This window comes from Platichthys flesus, chromosome 11 (genome assembly GCF_949316205.1).
Source record: "Platichthys flesus chromosome 11, fPlaFle2.1, whole genome shotgun sequence".
Lineage (NCBI taxonomy): Eukaryota > Metazoa > Chordata > Actinopteri > Pleuronectiformes > Pleuronectidae > Platichthys > Platichthys flesus.
Window position 1 is genome coordinate 9249716 of NC_084955.1, and position 17477 is coordinate 9267192.

General features: G+C 40.9%; 1 protein-coding gene across 1 annotated transcript in view; it reads left to right on the plus strand.

Annotated features, from left to right (window-relative positions):
• The window catches only part of LOC133964616 (exostosin-1b-like), a 40778-nt gene that overhangs the window by 12826 nt on the left and 10475 nt on the right, over window positions 1-17477 (plus strand). The window contains exons 2-3 of the mRNA XM_062398794.1: window positions 13844-13937; window positions 16605-16712. Of these exons, the coding sequence (XP_062254778.1) occupies window positions 13844-13937; window positions 16605-16712 (202 nt within the window). The remainder of the gene's footprint in view (window positions 1-13843; window positions 13938-16604; window positions 16713-17477) is intronic.

The window sequence follows — 17477 nt, forward strand, 5'->3', positions numbered from 1 at the left end:
ATTCCTATGGTGATCTCTGTTATAACTGTCAAGCACTCAAGGTCACAGTCTTATAATGGAAAGCAGTGTTTCCCCCAGTAAATGTCTCAGTCAAGGTGGTAAGCAGGTGGCGGTGCTGTTGGCGCGGCGCGTAGCGGCGCGGCGAAAATTTTTGGGGGTATTTTGCTCAAAGATGCCAGTACGCATGAATGAAATAAACAACTGTTTATTTCAATATAAATAAACAACAGTAGGTACAAATGTTGTGGAAAACATGCAGACACTACAAAATAGGGTTTAAGCCGGTTTTTAATAAAAATCAAGCTGCCTCGGAAGATGACAGTTTGTGATGTCGGATTCCGTTCAAATTAACCGCCTATTCATTGTGGACGGCAAGAAAAAAAAAGTTTTCGCGCATGCGCACCTGATTCTGTATGATTTAACATGTACGCAAATAAGCATCATTCTTTGTGCCTTTTTTACGTAAATGGTATGCCACATAAGCCTTTACGTTACATATCATTCATGGACCAATTAAAATCGAGATATTACTAGACATTTACGCAGCTTAAGGCCAATGTATGCTACTCCGAGTCCGTTGCGGACTGACGGACGGATGGAGAGGACGGACCCTTTTTGATATATAGTTCTACGAGCCTTTTTGTTGTGAAAACAATTCACCGCCAGAACAGTAGATGGCGCAACTGAAGTCGAGCTTAGAGAAGCCTACCTCATGAGGTATATAGAAGAAGTCCACGCTGGTTTATTTACGTCCTCCCGGCTCCTCACACACAGTGAACGATGGCAGCTAACAGAAAAAGGATGTTGATGACGCGACAGTTTTTGCTGAATAAAGTGACACCCAGCGGGTCATAATGCTTATGTTATCGTGTCTTAACGCAGCGGTTCCCCGGTCTTGTTTCCAAACTGCGTTGCTAATTCAACAGCTGCAACAGCTTGAAGCTACATGGAGGCAGCTAGCTTCCCCCCAGCTTCCACACACAGTCAGCAGGGACACCCGATACTAACTACTACCGTTAGTTAGTATCGATCTAAAGTGTTTGCTTCTAACCTGACGGTGTTTGAGAAAGAGTGTCATGAGCCGTGGGATTAAAGTCGGCGGGTTTTTTCGCTGTTCCCACCGCAGTTAGCATGGTGGTTAGCCCGCTAGCCACGTTATGAAAGTTCGTTATAACAGTATGTGACCGTACACACGTGCCGTAAGTGCTCTAACCAGCCACCGTCAGCCGGACAACGCCGCTGGCTTAACACACTTGTCACATTAATTATAGAGTCGTAGTTGTGATTTTGGTTTATTGTGATGTAGGTCACTTAAAATGGTTATCACTTAAAATGGTTACATTGCAATATTCATATTTCCAGTATGCTATCTTGTAGTATTATTTATATTATGGTCACTTACTTTCTAATTATTTTTAATTATTTTCTGTATCATGGTCACTACTGTTTCATATTTTTCTATTTTCATTACAATAACACTTAACATCATTCCACTTTATCCCCAGCACCTGCTTTTTGTACAGTGTCTGTTTTTGCAGGTTGTTTGTTTTCATACTCCTATTATGTGTAGTTTTAGAAGTGTACTTTTTTTTTACAGTGCTTCGACACTGTTACTTTAATTCTGTTTTTCTATTACTGCTGTAACAAGTGAATTTCCCCATTGTGTGGATAAATAAAGAAATCTAATCTAATCTAATCTAATGGAACAGGAAGTTTCCATTCGGAAATGCTGGCGTTAGCGGACCAATCACAGCCAAGGGCTATCCGTGGGCTCTCCGCCATTTCGACGTGTAGTTAGAAAAAGGAGAGCTGCACGAAAAGCTCTCCGAGGAGCCGCGGAGAGGCACGGAGAGGGCGTTCCACGTTGGAGAAGGCGGTCCTATCTGTCCGTGTCCGTCAAAACGGAGAAGCATACATTGGCCTTTAGGCCAACGTCATTACGTTGGCTATGCTCATTCACGTCGCGTTACCCCAGCGGATTTTTAAGTCAACATTGCAGCTGCCGTGTCCGTGCCCGCAGATATTTCAGACTGGAGGAATTTTAACAAATTGGATTATAATTTAAAAAGGAACAGAATGAATAGCAAGAGAAAGGCCTGCGCCAGCCTTGGACGGTGTACAGCAGCAACAGGGACAAACAATGTTCGAGCATTTCAAACGGACAGGTAGCCTACATGAACGGAAGGATGCTAGCTAGCTGTGCTGTCAGTCAGACTGTCACTGGATTACTATCGTATTGCTTATTTCTACAGCCAGGGAGTCAGATTGGTGAGTCAGAAACTTTTTGGGGGTTTATTTAATAATAAAGTTGGATGAATTGATACCGAGTGCAATCCATTCTGCATTTTATATTCAATTGAGCAGTTGTGTTTTCATTGTTACTGACGGACAAACCTAAGCTCTGCAATGTGGATAAATGGTTACATTCTGATGCTGGACAGGTCCATGGGGCATATGCTACTGGTACTATATCTATTAAGAAAGTTTATGGAGTGGAGTTGCCATCAGTTATGCTGTAGTCCTACATAATGATGAATGCTGTCTTTTATTTTTAAGTTGAATAGAAGTAGTACCGGTAGTTTGAATCGGCGAAGGTTTGACTTGTTGCCTTACGTTTATTCTGCCCTCGGTGTGAGGGATGGGTCCGTTAAGTCGATGGATGCGATGTTTAATCATTTAGACCAAACTACAGTAGGCTACGGGCAAACCTGAAGTCACCGTCGTGACATTTCATATACGTCCCGTCTGTGTGTGTGAGTGAGTGAGTGAGAGAGAAAGAAAGAAAGAAAGGGAGGAACTTATTTGAAATCGGCCGTGCGTGCCTGTTTGTTGTTTATTGTTTTTGATTTAACAATATATAGGTTTAGAGAAATCTGGCTTTCAGAACTCAGTTCCTACCCACTCACTAACCTCACCGCACGTCACTGGCGGTAGATTGACAGGTGACTATGATAGACTATGCAACAATATATTCAACCACCAGATGTCGCCGTCTCAATTACACTCAAAAAACTTTATTGGCACGACTAATGTTGTAAACAGTATTACCTGAGTATTATCAATGCCATTTTTTTTTTTTTTTTTCAACTTTTTTTTTTTTTTTTTCAATACATTGGTAGTCAAGGCGGGGCCCTAGTCTTGTTAAGGCGGCCGCCTTAACAAGATAGTGCTGGGGGAAACCCTGTGGAAAGTCTATTGGCATTAAAATAGTTCAAACAAGACGACAACACAAACTGTTTAAACTCCCTCCCCTAACCACTCAATCTGTCTTCCCTTCTCCCCTGAAACAGTTGCATATGGCTAGCTCAGATGTCCTTAGAAAAACAGACTTGCTTACATAGACTTGAAGTTCGTCTGTCTCATTACCCATCAGATACTATCCTAAAATAAACCCACACATACAAAAAACACAACATGCTTTCAAGCAGACTTCTCCTAAGCCTCGGAAGTCAAGATTTATCTAAATCCCTCTGTCAGCATGGTGGATATTGGATCTGATCAGACACAGCCCACAGGTCCATTTGATGGAGAACTGATGGCAAACTTGGTTGATAACAGCCCATATTGTGAACCAAGATAAACATGATAAAAGACCCCTTTTCTGCCTGTTGTCACGGCTGCTTTGCCATTAATGGGAGGAGGCTGTCTGAGAGTCTACAGTGTTTTCACCCTGATAAAAACAGAACACAAACTGATGTTTGAAAAAGCTTATCACATGCTGAGAACGCATTCACAGAGCGCACCCAGGTAGAAAGTTATGCCTGTGGATGCATTTTATTTCATACATTTTCATTGTTTCTTTTCGTTGATTAAATTTCCGCCTGTCTTCATCTGTTCCATGTTTCAATCTTCTTTGCCTTTGTTATTCTGCTGTTTCCTCACATCCCACCATTCACCACTTTCCATCTTCCTCCTTCCCTAACCCCAAGCCTTCAATCAGTTCCCATCCATTCATCACTCCTGTTTCCCTCTACCTCACCCTCTACCTCGCTGTCATTCAATCAATCCCTTTTCTGCATCACTGTTTCCCTTGTCACGTCCTTCTATCTCTTCCTCCATTCTTCCCTGCTTGGCTCAGGCACAGGGAGATTCCTGACCTGGACGTATCTCTCTTGCCAAGCAACCACTGCAGCAGCATCTAAGCTCAATCTCCAGCAGCAGTCAGCTACAGGCTGTTGGACAGCATTCTTTCGATCTCTGGGATCCAACAATCTGCTCAACTTCCACCCCTTATTTCAGATGGGAGACACACAGCCCAATTTGTAATGTGAATATTAATTCTTGCCTTAAGTTAGTCATTAGCCAGGATCATGGTTGTGCTTGATAGCTATACTAATTGATCTGTAAGTCTGTCGGCCTTAGGCGTAAACATGTTAATTGGTGACCTACTTGTATTCAGAATGATTAAAAATGTGAGATATAGTTGAATAATTAGCAATCTAGACAACTGAAGGATTGGGCTATATTACTCAGTGTGTTCTAAAATATGGCTGCTTTCAGCTATTGGCAAAGAGGGCGAGTCCCTTTGTGGTCACTGAAGTCATATAATTTGACCCCATCTGGCCATTCTTGACATCTTTATGCAGTCTGACTTCACAAGTCAGAACTGACATTCTAGCACTAATGGCTTTTCCACTAAGAACAGTCATTTCATTATCTGCAATACTCCCTTGCTCTGGTTTATTGTACCCAGAGAGCCCTTCAAAGCATCCTTCACCAATCTCATCAAGCTGATGGATGGCTGATAAGAGAATAGAGCAAAACTTAATTTAAACTCCAAAGGGAGTCTGTGAAAATCAGCAGCTCTGTTAATAACACATTTTGGACGGATGTTAATAAGTGTGCATGTTTTGGTTACTGCCTGTTCAGCTCAGTGGAAGTAACTCCAGGGTGTGTATGGCTCCATTTTGAGGAGGGGATATTTGCAGAGATGAAAGGTTCCTGCTTTTGGACTCTACCACTGAGACAGCCTTAAGATGTGTTCAGACTGAGAAGCGAGAGGAAGAAAAGAAGAGTGATGGAGGATTCAAAGCATAGTAATTAGGTTAATTAACCTGGGGTCACATACAGCTCGAGACCTCCCCTCTGTGTCTCTGTAAATGTTTTATAAACCTGTCTTTGAACCCGTTAACGAGAGGGAAGATGGTTGAGCTCAAGGTGCCTTGAGGAAATCAGTGTAGGGTTTGTTTTTCAATTACTAAATTCATCTTTGCTCTATTGACTTATGCTGGAGCACAGACCTTTATATCCTTAAACCCTCTTAGCAGTAATACAGATTTTATTAGACTTTTGGAAAATTAACAATTAACTTTCACTATCATGTTAAATTAGTTGTGAAAACAAATGTATTTTGCAGAATCCTTAATATGATGCACTATCATTATCATATAGTATTGTTGCCATCTCCTTTTTTGGACCAGTATCATGTCCCCATCCCCGCTCTGGGTAACATTAGCCAGGTCCAGTGCGGGTCAAAAAAAGTTGCTCATCTATCATGGTCACAGGTAAACCACTAAGATTAACTATGCTATTAGGTACAAGATAGTACTTTACCATGATTCATGCCAGTGTCGCCCATTAATCTCAAATGTTGCCATCCGGAGGCCATTGGAGTATTTTAAGCTCCATAACTAATTTAGGCAAGTCAGTGTCATGCTCTTCAGTTCTACTAAATTATATGTCCTCATCTCTTAAAACTCTTGATTTTTGCTTGTATGACATTGCTGGAATAGCCATTAGTGTAATTTGAATCCAAACACCACACACACACACACACACACACACACACACACACACACACACACACACACACACACACACACACACACACACACACACACTCAAGCATTCTGTGTGTGTATGTGCTGGGGGGGCTCCCATATGATTGGTGTTCCCAGATCCCTACACGCTCAATAACACCACTGCTGATGTCTAATGTTTCCAGATTCCTTAGGGATGGCTTTCTACCGAAGTATAGTACACTCTCCCTATAACAGAGGCCAGACCACTTGGTAATATCTATCTCTGATGGCTAATTAACCCCATGTAACACAAGAATGGGGGGGTTGCTCATTAACCCCATGTTATAGACAGCCGTTTGATCCCCTTGTGGAGATGAGAACAGTCGTGACATGACATCTCCCGTGCCTGAATACGCAGTGAATGTGTCTGTTTATTTGCTGTTCTGATGTAAGTTTTCCACAAAGAGAGTGTATTTGTTTGTATCCTCCTGTGCATGTCACTATGCATCGTACAAATCTATGTCTTGGTGTGCAGTCCTGTCAGGGGGAACAAAGCAGCTGAGTCTGGCTGTGTCTAGAACTATTGAAGTAGTTCGGATGTGTATTGAGATCAAACTGAGGCTTTATGTGTGTGTTAATGTTGTGTGTGACATTCTTGCCCTGGGTGGCGCTGGCTGTGGGGAGCTCGGATGTAGCGTGCGGTTGTCAACCACTGTTTTTTTTTTTTTTCTTTCTTCCCTTTCTCATTTGATGACACTCACTTTTCCTTGGTGGCTTTCAGGCTGAAATTCCTCTGGCTTGATTTCAGTCGCGGCTCAGCCAACTGCCCATCAACTTTGCACAAGTGTGACAGAAAAGAGGAAGCAGAAAATTAGATATGAAGTCAGTACAGGATGGGAGTGGGGTGAAAGAGTTGGATAGTAGTGGAGCTGCACTCACTTTCCCTCTGAAGTTCAGTTTAGAGAGTCCTTTCTTGTTGTGGACTCTCCTACTGACCAAGATGATTGATTGCTACACAATGAACTGCAGCCAATGTATTTGAAAGAGTTACGCCTGTAAATTATTTTACTTCTTCATTGATTATTCTGGCAAGAATATCACAGCACAAATTTGAACGCATATGAATTGCTTCGGGCCCTATGTGGACTTGCTTTCTGTCAATCAAGGCACAGTGAAGGTGCATGCGATACAGGAATGTAGGAAATAGTAAAGCTTCCTAAGAGGGAAGGCATGCTTTCACCCATTTGTTTGAATGAACTTTAACACAGCTTTGTTTATCGTCACAATTACATTACATTACATTACATTTCATTTAGCTGACGCTTTTATCCAAAGCGACTTACAATAAGTGCATTCAAACCCGAGGGTACATACCAAGGACGACAAGAATCAAGAAAATACAATTTCTTCAAATAAGGCAAAACCACAAAGTGCTATAAGTAAGTGCCATTTAAGTGCTAGTAAAGTGTTAGTTTCAAAAAGTTGTTAGTGTTTTTTTTTTTTTTTTTTTTTTTTTTTTTATTTATTCAAGGTAAAGTCGGAAGAGGTATGTTTTTAGTTTTCGGCGGAAGATGTGTAGACTTTCTGATGTCCGGATGTCAATGGGGAGCTCATTCCACCATTTAGGAGCCAGGACGGAAAACAGTCGTGTTTTTGATGATTGTTTAGCTCGCAGTGAGGGAGCAACGAGCTGATTGGCCGAAGCAGAGCGGAGTGAACGGGGTGGGGTGTAGCGTTTGACCATGTCCTGGATGTAGACTGGACCGGATCCGTTCACAGCATGGTACGCAAGTACTAGTGTTTTGAACCGGATGCGAGCAGCCACTGGTAACCAGTGAAGGGAGCGGAGGAGAGGAGTAGTGTGAGTGAATTTAGGTTGGTTAAAAACCAGTCGAGCTGCTGCATTCTGGATGAGCTGCAAAGGTCGGATGGCAGTAGCAGGTAGACCTGCCAGGAGCGAGTTACAGTAATCTAGACGTGAGATGATCAAAGCCTGGACCAGAACCTGCACCGCCTTCTGAGTGAGAAGGGGGCGTATTCTCCTGATGTTGTACAGCATGAATCTACAGGACCGTGTTGTTGCAGAAATGTTGGCAGTAAGGGAGAGTTGGCTGTCGAGTGTTACACCCAGGTTCCTAGCCGTCGGAGTGGGGGTTAACACAGAGTTGTCAAAGTTAATAGTCAGGTCGTGGATGGGAGAGTCTTTCCCTGGAAGGAAAAGAAGTTCAGTTTTGTCAAGGTTAATCTTCAGGTGGTGTTGAGACATCCACTGAGAGATGTCGGTCAGACAGGCAGTGATTCGTGCTGCTACCTGTGTTTCTGATCGGGGAAAAGACAGGATTAGTTGGGTGTCATCAGCATAGCTATGGTAGGAAAAGCCATGTGAGTGAATGACAGAGCCGAGGGAGTTGGTGTACAAGGAGAAGAGGAGAGGACCTAGGACAGAACCTTGAGGGACCCCAGTAGTGAGAGAACAAGGTTCAGACACAGACCCTCTCCAAGTTACCCTATAAGTGCGTTCATTGAGGTAGGAAGAGAGCAGGGAGAGAGCAGAGCCTGAGACACCGAGGTCCTGAAGGGAGGAAATAAGGATCTGGTGGTTCACTGTGTCGAATGCAGCAGAGAGGTCTAGAAGGATGAGGACAGAGGAGAGAGAGGCTGCTCTAGCAGTGTGAAGCTGCTGAGAGACAGCAAGGAGGGCAGTCTCAGTTGAGTGACCTGCCTTGAAACCAGACTGGTGAGGGTCAAGAAGATTATTGTGGTTAAGATAGGAGGAAAGTTGATTAAAGATAGCACGCTCAAGAATTTTGGAAACAAAGGGAAGGAGAGAGACAGGTCTGTAGTTATTTACTTCAGACGGGTCCAGGGTGGGTTTCTTCAGGAGAGGATTTACTCTCCTGAAGCTTGCACAATGGTGCAAGCTTGTTAAAGTTGCATTTAGCGTGGGCTTAATACTCTACTTAAGCTCTTGATTCATCATTAAAAATGTCTACAAATTGATAAAGATGTCTACCATGTTTCCCCAAAGCCCAATAGAAGGTGTCCATTTCCCCCCCATTTACATTGTAAAACAAATCTGAAGCAGCAGAAAATTTGAGACCTTCAGTTGAAATAGGGGTTCAGGGGTTTTGGCTGTTTTTTGACTGGAAACGGGAGTAATATTAAAAAAATACATTTTTTATAAATTATCAAAGTAGTTGGCAATACATTTTCTGAATAACTTCTAAATTCAGCTCTACTGATCATGACCAGGACCTGGTGTTTGAAGACGGAAAAAAAAACAAATGAGTGGATAAGGATTGCATTATCGGGGCCATAGTCCTTGTTCTATAGGCCTGTGGCAAATATACCAACCCCTTTTATCATGTTGCTCCAACTGAGCCTGCATCATTTACTCAGAGAATTATTTCTTCAAGAGTCATACAAATTAAATCATCCCGTACTGTGGTGTGTTGTTTATGAACTGCTAATTTCTTAAATTAAAGGAGAGAGATCCTGGTTAACACACTTTCCCGGGACAGACGACAATCTGGGGGGAACCCACATGAGCAATTCAGCTCGTCACAGATCAGCCAAAGCAATGCCTCCTTTGATTGCGGTCTTCTCTCTGAGTTGTTATGTTAGAAATGTGTGTGGTCTCTTGCACAGATTATGGGAGACAACTCTTTGGCTGTTCTTCTGAGGCTCCTCGGGCACTTGACAGAATGAGCCATGCATTTCTCTTCCACTCCATCTATTCTTGTTGCTAGGAGACTGGTTGATGTTTTTTCTCGATCCAGCACACTTCCTGTTATTCTTTTCTCTTTTTGTGACTCAGACTGCAATCCTTTTTTGCAATATTAATAAATGACATTGGATCAAATCCACGAATGAAAAGGTTTATATAAAGATGGCATGACAGTCAATCTCCCACACCTTCAAACTAAAGGTCCTTTTTTACTGCTGGCACCGAGCTCTTTGTTCCAACAAAATACCTTGTAAAACTGAACCATGTTCAGGAATAGACTGTTTCATTATTGATCTGAGTTAGAGTGATGAAGTCATGAAGCTGCATTAGAACACTTTACATTTCTCCTTCTGTAGATGCAGGGAAGAGTTTGAATTTCATGAAAATTGACTACACATTCCACATGATTGTTGAAATTATAATGTATAGCCAACAAGATGTCACAGCGAGTCAGCCACACATCACTTTTACTTCTTGGTCATTTCCTGTGACAGTGAAGTTCCTAAAACCTCTACGAGTCGGTGTTTAACCCTGTATCAAAAGTTGTATGTTTGATCTAATGGGTTCTTCAACTGACAGTGATCTGGCCATGTCAATCTACACTTACCCACTTACTTAAACAATGTAAAGAGTGCATCGTAAAGGATTCTCTTGCTTTCTGTGGTGATATTTACAAGTATTCACACCTTTCTGAGCAATGATAAAACACTGTAGAATTTTTGGAACTACTTTTTTAGGTAATTTCTTTAACATTATACCTACTACTTACAGTCACCACAAAAACCAGAGTGGTCACATGAAACAACTGCATTTCTAGCCCCAAAAAATACCAAGGGCAACAAACTGGTCAGAAAACGTCAACAGTGTGGTGAGTCTGATTGAACAGGCTGTCAAGGTTAAATCCCCATTGAACGAGTTCTAGTTCACCACATGAATTCTCCTTGGCTGAACTCGGCAGTACACATTATTACACCTGGACAATATCTGTGCAAATAATTTCAAACAAGTTAAATATCAACAAATATTTAATTTTATCATTTGGTGATGGCACATTTTTTTATGTCCATTTTTTTTAATGAATGATGCAATTACATTAGAGTTTTTATAGAATATAAGACAGTTTATCCCCATATAATTCTAGTAGTTTTAATTATAGCCTTAATTGCAAATCTCTGTTTTATGACAGCTTTTATTTTAGCACTTCCATTACATCATAATAGGAATATAGCAAAAAATAATAACTCGGGCTCATTACTTTAAGAGTGTGATTTTCCGATATCCAATCTGTTACTAAGCGACTGCATTGCTCACCACCAGCCATCTGCATGTTGCAGCACTGCAAATATAGGACAAGGAAGGATTTACCTCAAGTCATGTATAGTCAATTGCGGACATTTGGGCAAGATACAGGGTATGAGTAAGTGCTCGGTGACAGCAATCCTTTTTTTCCTCGCGAAGTGAGGCCAATGAATTGAACACCTATATGTATTGCTCAGAAAACAACACAGCAATACAGGAACTGGTGTATGAAGAAGATGTTTTTTGAGCACTCCTACTTAACATCTCTGCTGACATGCGGTAGCATACTGTGAAAGTGATCCTCCCACAGGCAGCCATCTGGAAGAATGGAGGTATGCAGGGAGAGGAACATCTGGTCTTTTCTGAGTTTTCACAGGAAATGTAATGGATGTGCGATTTAGACTGCCAGGCCCAGATACAGATGCATGCTTCTGTTTTTATAAGCCTGCAAAAAATGGTCAGTTATGTGCCTCTGGCTGGATTGTTTCTTTGTCATGTTTAATGATTGTAAAGGAGGCCGGATGAATTAAACCATTGTTTCGTAGTGTAGATGACAAATCCTATAGTATTAACTTCTATGTGCCATGTGGATAATGGATCACTGTGTATATTTTAGTGCTGTCCTATGGATGGAATCAAGCTTAAATGTAGCTTTCATGCTTTTTTGTGGCTGTTAATCTTCTCTAACACCACTCTAGTGGCTGTAATTGTAAAAGGAATGTGTGCTCTAAAGTGGGATTATGCAGATAGATATTACATAAGCGCCAAAGTAAATTCTACATTGCAGTGATTTCTGACTCCCATGTGATAGTACTGTAAGTGCTCAGTATTAACACTTTAGTGAGACCAAGACTTTGTGTTTGGTTATGTGTGTTTAATGGTAACACGGGACAATGACCTCCACTGGAAGACGAATGTCAAGCCAAATCTTCCAAACTAAATTTTTCCTCAAAAAAGATGAATCAGACTTATGTCCACTGAGAATTTATTGAGCATATTAGTTACGATAGTGATAATTCTAATGGGATCAAATCAATTTACTTGTATTGGGTTGTACTGTACATGCATTGCTTATAACCTCAACCACCAGTGTAGTGTAACTCAATTTCCATGCTTTCATTAATGATTTTGTGTTCCCCTTTTATTCTCTTTATCACACAGTGATATTTTGATGTTAACAAATGGAGTTTTGAAGTGTCATCAATGCTCCACTCAATCTGATCATGAATTCCTGCACTAAGTTTAATACCTATGACGTCAAAAGCATTTGAGGTCTTAATGCCTTGGTTTCTGCGTTAAGTAAAGAGTGGTGTTGATGCTTGCATATTGATTCTGAAATCGTAAGCTTGACATCTGGCAAGTTTACATTAGCATATTTTACCCAGCAGACTTAAATATAGAACATTTAATGGGCAATATGTGCAAAATGTTAGAGCTTGACCACTTTATCAGTTGGCAGATCAAAATTACTGAAATGAGCCTTTTACCCAAAAATCTGTATTGGCATTCATATTTGCTAAAATGTCAATGTATTAACTGTCATAATGTAATAATGCAGAGATGTGCATTAATGTTTACATAAAAGGGGAACAAATATTTTCTGTATAAGTCTCTTCTATATGTAGTTCTATTAATATTTGTTTGCTTGTTTATTTTTATTTAGCTATTTATTATAGAGATTATTGTTTAATTGTAAAAGATCGAACCTCAATTACATTACTTTGTCTCAAGGGTTTGATAACAACATTTTAGGAACTTTTCCATTATTTTTTCACTCACAAAAATCCGCAACTGCTTCCAAAAATCATTTTCAGTCGGGCTCTAGAGAGGGCAGCTATGTAGTTCATGTTTGATTTTAGCAGCTGTTGGATGTAACAATTCATCTGTGTCAACCTGATCTATTGTGTATAAGGAAACTTAGTTGTTGTTTTATGTAAATTGCTCTGTAAATGTGAATTTAATTGGCTAATTTAGTTGTGTCTGCAGTATTCTTGCAAATGAGGTAAAGCTGAATCTCCTTTAGACTTAAGAATTACATCAATATAAAAAAAGACACTATTTTTGCTCAGACTCCATTTTTAGATATTGGTTACACAACTTAAAAAAATATAGCTACGAGGCGAGAGAGCATTCCTGTTCTGCTGCACTCCTATTGCTGCTTGTACATGACATAAATTTGACTTGTGTCTTGGCTGTGCAGTGATCCACAGAGGTGTGGGTGGATCTGTTGAGGCATCAGGTCTTCAGTCATGGAGCAATTTACTGTTACACTGACACTGAGAGAGACTGTGCAGCCTGAGGCACAATAAAACTGTACACACACATACAATCAAGGAGAGGGCAGGCAAATAGCTACAGGCACGCACATCACCCTGAGTACACAAATAATCACTCTCCTTTACATCCATATTTGCATTCTCATGCAAATGTGACAACACCTTGTCTTAAACACACAATTTTGGAAGCTAAGTGTACAGGATTGCTTGTTTACTCAGGATACACTTAGAAATTAAATATGCACACACACATACACATACAGTCCGGTCTCATAAAACCCATTCTAATGAGCAAGCAACACACAAACAGACACTCTCTGACTCACACTCGCTCCTTTGCACATAACATATTGACACTAAAGGAATTCCAAGCAGCTCCTTAATCCAAGCAAGTGCTGACGGAGGCTTAGATTGGATGGAGGGAGCGGGGAAGAAGCGAGAGATGTTGAGATTTGCAGGTCGGAGGGCGAGGGGTTTCAAAATGAGTTCAAATGAAAGTATGGGTTTTTGTTCCTGAAGGTATTTGTGCTTTTGAAATATTCCATTTTTCGAAAGAGGTGTTTTATTTGAAGACATTTTCAGAGACGGGGCCTGATATGAGCTGCGTTCCAAGAGTCAACATTTTATTATGAGATGTTAGATGTACTTTGTAAAGAAAAAAACAATAGAAGAAACGTGTGTCTTTTATCAGTTTTTCAGCGATTTCTCTCACTGTCCTGCATCTGCGTTCAGATTGTGTTGTTTAATTTGTTGAATGAATTGTTTCCTGATGTTTCCTCCTCTTTGCCATCTTCCTGCAGGTACGACTACAGAGAGATGCTGTACAACTCCACGTTCTGCCTGGTACCTCGAGGACGACGGCTGGGTTCCTTTCGCTTCTTAGAGGCTTTGCAGGTCAGTGACACAAATACAGATGTTGCTCATTATTGCCAGCAGAGTGGTGATTAAATGTGAATCACGTAGAGTAGGTGTACTCTGGTATTTCAGAGGATGCATGCAGTGTTTGATTCCTCCAGAAGAAACAAAACTGTAAAGCTGTTAATCAGTGGTTTTGTGTGGAAACGGTGACGTACAGACTTTCCTCCCACTCACTCCTTCACCGACTGCCAGTCATTCTGTGGTTGTGCAGCTCATGTTACTTCAGCTGCTTCTGACTCTGTGTCTTCATGCTGCCTTTGCCATCTTTTCGTTTTTCATCCTTCTTCTTCACCCACTTCTTCTACTCCTTCCCCCCCCTCCTCAATCATACTGATTTGAATTATAACTTCAGTGTATAGTAAATGCTTGGCTGCACATACAACTTCCATTGACTCTTTCTTCATTTCATCTAGTCTTCATCAAGTGTCCCTAATTCCCAGTGGTACTCAGCACGTCAGCCTTCTCGTTTTAGTGAACTAAGCCAAGACAACTGTTATATTTAAAGCATACATACCTACATTTATATTAATAACCAGTTTTGCCTCAGGGTTTTTAAATGCCTTTTACTTTCACACACTTAGGGTAGCAGTAGGTAAAATATGCATTTAATTAAAAACATATGGTGGAATGATTTGAATTTCAGGTAATAAGCTATTTTTTATATTTCCTGGGAATAAAAATAAGCATTATTTACATCCACAAATAATCAAAAGAAACCCAAGTTAAGGTGTTGATGTACCGTGTGAGGGAAGCAAGATATTTAAAAAGATTTTCTTTTGATCACTTTTGAGCTTATAATAGAAAATGAGAAGTGATTCTATATTGGGTGTAATGGGAAAATAATTACACCACAGAGGAGAAAGAAGCGACACATGGTGAGACAGTGAGACTGATTACCAGGTGGACGCTGGAGGAGGTGCAGCTTTACTTGGTAGTAGCATGCAGAGGTTGGCTGGAGTGCAGGGCTTGACCACTGCCTGGAGGTTATGGTGCCTCTATACAAACACAGCCTTACACTGGGGAGCACAAAAGTTGAAGAGGCCGGGCACAAATTGGGGAATTTGGGGAAGTTGAAGGCTACTTAGCTGTATTAGTTACACTGGTTCAGTGAAGTATTCCAACAGGCCAGGTCAGAGACGGTCACAGGATTTAAGTGGGAGCTAGGTTTTGGAAGAGGGGTTATATAAAGCCCCTTATCCACTGGTTAAAAAAAAAACATTTACACCAACAGCCAGATGTTGGGGCTTTTTTCAGCAATGGATACAATCAGCATCACTCCTGGGTCAAATTAATCTGCAGTAGAGCTGTTTTTTTTAACTGTCTCTGACATGCAGTGATGGAAACATGACATGTGGGTGAATGTCTAGATGATGACATTGCACATTTTCTGGCGTTGTGACGTACATTGAAGGTGTTGGCTTGTAAAAAGCCATGAACATTTGTGTGGTTATTTTTTTTTTTTACATCTTGGGAACAATGTGCAACAGCAGGTTTCTCAATTTCCGGTGCGTAACGCCAAGACATCACAACATAAGCTCAAAGGGAGCCCCTAAAAATACAACACAAATCTTTTTTTTGGCACTCCAGGCACCTCTACCATAGCACCCAAAATAGACAAGCATTCAATTTTAAGCAGCCAATGGCTTGTCCATGCTTTTTACAAATTACTGCTCCACCAAACACCCAATGCTTGATAATTGTCAAAATCTGTTGTTGCAGTCTTCCAATGTGGTTGTGTTTTATGTTGTGTGGTGATAGGTCCAGCAGATTGTAGCCTTTGCTAATGACACCAAGGAGATTAAACATGTGCTGCAGCAGCGCCTGGACGTGCTTTTGCATAAGACCAATCACTGAATAGTACTCGCTTATCAGATTATAAGGCTCCTCACTCCTGGCAGGAAGCTGCATGTGCTATCCAACTCTTATGGACGCACGCACGCACACACACGCACGCACACACACGCACACACACGCACACCCAAATTTACAGGCCCGGGAAAAAAAATGAATGACTGGTTAGAAAAGGACACACACATGCAAATGTGGACGCACACTTCAATACTATTTTATTAATCTCTCAGAAAAAGGGATTTAATTTACAAGTACATTTATCTCCTTTTCCACTGAACATAATGGTCATTTTATGAAAGCACAGTGCCTCGTCGCTTTTAAGGTAGTCATCGTGGTGCTGGGATGATTCTGTAGTTATTGGAAATGTGTGGGAAGATGTTTCCCCTCTTGGTTATATTGGCTGATTTGATTGCTTGAGAAATGGACCTTGTACAGTGATGGCAGGGTTGGCAGAGCATAAGCCTTTTATTTGTCAGTTTTCTCATTTGCTCATTTTATCTTAATATTAAATGGAGATTATACCACAGAAAGGGGTAATGCCTTCTGAATTTGAATATTTTAATGTAACAGGAGATATGACACTGACATGGCTGTTCTTCATCGTTTCCACACCACAGATTTAATACCTTTTTACTTATTCATGCATAATGTCTTGTCGCTGTAGGTTTGCATTATTTCCATACCTTGGATGTCAGGATAATTACAGGTGCCACAAAAACAACTTGTGTTCAACAATTCATCTCATTAACCAAGAGTGTATATTGTGTACTGTGTTGTGTGTTACTCTTACAGGCAGCATGTGTGCCTGTGATGCTAAGTAACGGCTGGGAACTTCCCTTCTCCGAGATCATCGACTGGAACACGGCAGCTGTGATGGGGGATGAAAGGCTGCTATTACAGGTAAACACTGCTTATTTCGTTCACAACTGAAGTTGTTCACACAAAAATCAATCTGTAAACAACTATTACATTGCTAGTGCTTTCATTTTTTGAGCATGTCAAATTGTTTGGATCACAGAATGATTACCTTTACCTGAATCAGGTCAAACTTGGAATAAACAATAGTTATAGTAAGAAATGTGCAGTACTCCCATCGTAGTTGCATTGTGTAGACATGTATGCATCTTAATCGGAATATAATTTCCTAACATAGTTTTCACTGCCTTTGTAACATCGCCCTACTGTTGACAGTTACCAACTGCTTGACAACGCATGCCCTGTGCACAGGTTGGCTTGCGCTATGAATAAATCACATATTGGGGTTGATGGGGAAACTGTGGTTATGCTACATTTAAGGGAAATGGATATTATAAAGAGTTTGGATAAGCATCGCCACAGTGATTTTTTTCAAAAAGGCCTTGGGAACATCTGATGTAAGACATGGTGGACTCAATGATGATGTGAGTCATAATCAGACTGTGCTCTGTACCTGGAGTATGAATGGAATACTCAATTAGCGACTCACGTAAACACCCTAACTGAAAGAATGTCAGGTCAATAGTGGGAATATTGGTTGCCATCTAAACATAGTCATTGTTTTATTCTCTGGTCTTATAAATGGTTCATACAGCACTAGTGTGCAGGTGTTCAGCTTGTACAGTGTAATTATAGATGTGTCACTCTTGTATTTAATGACGTGTTTGTATGCGCAACTTCCCGTTTGAC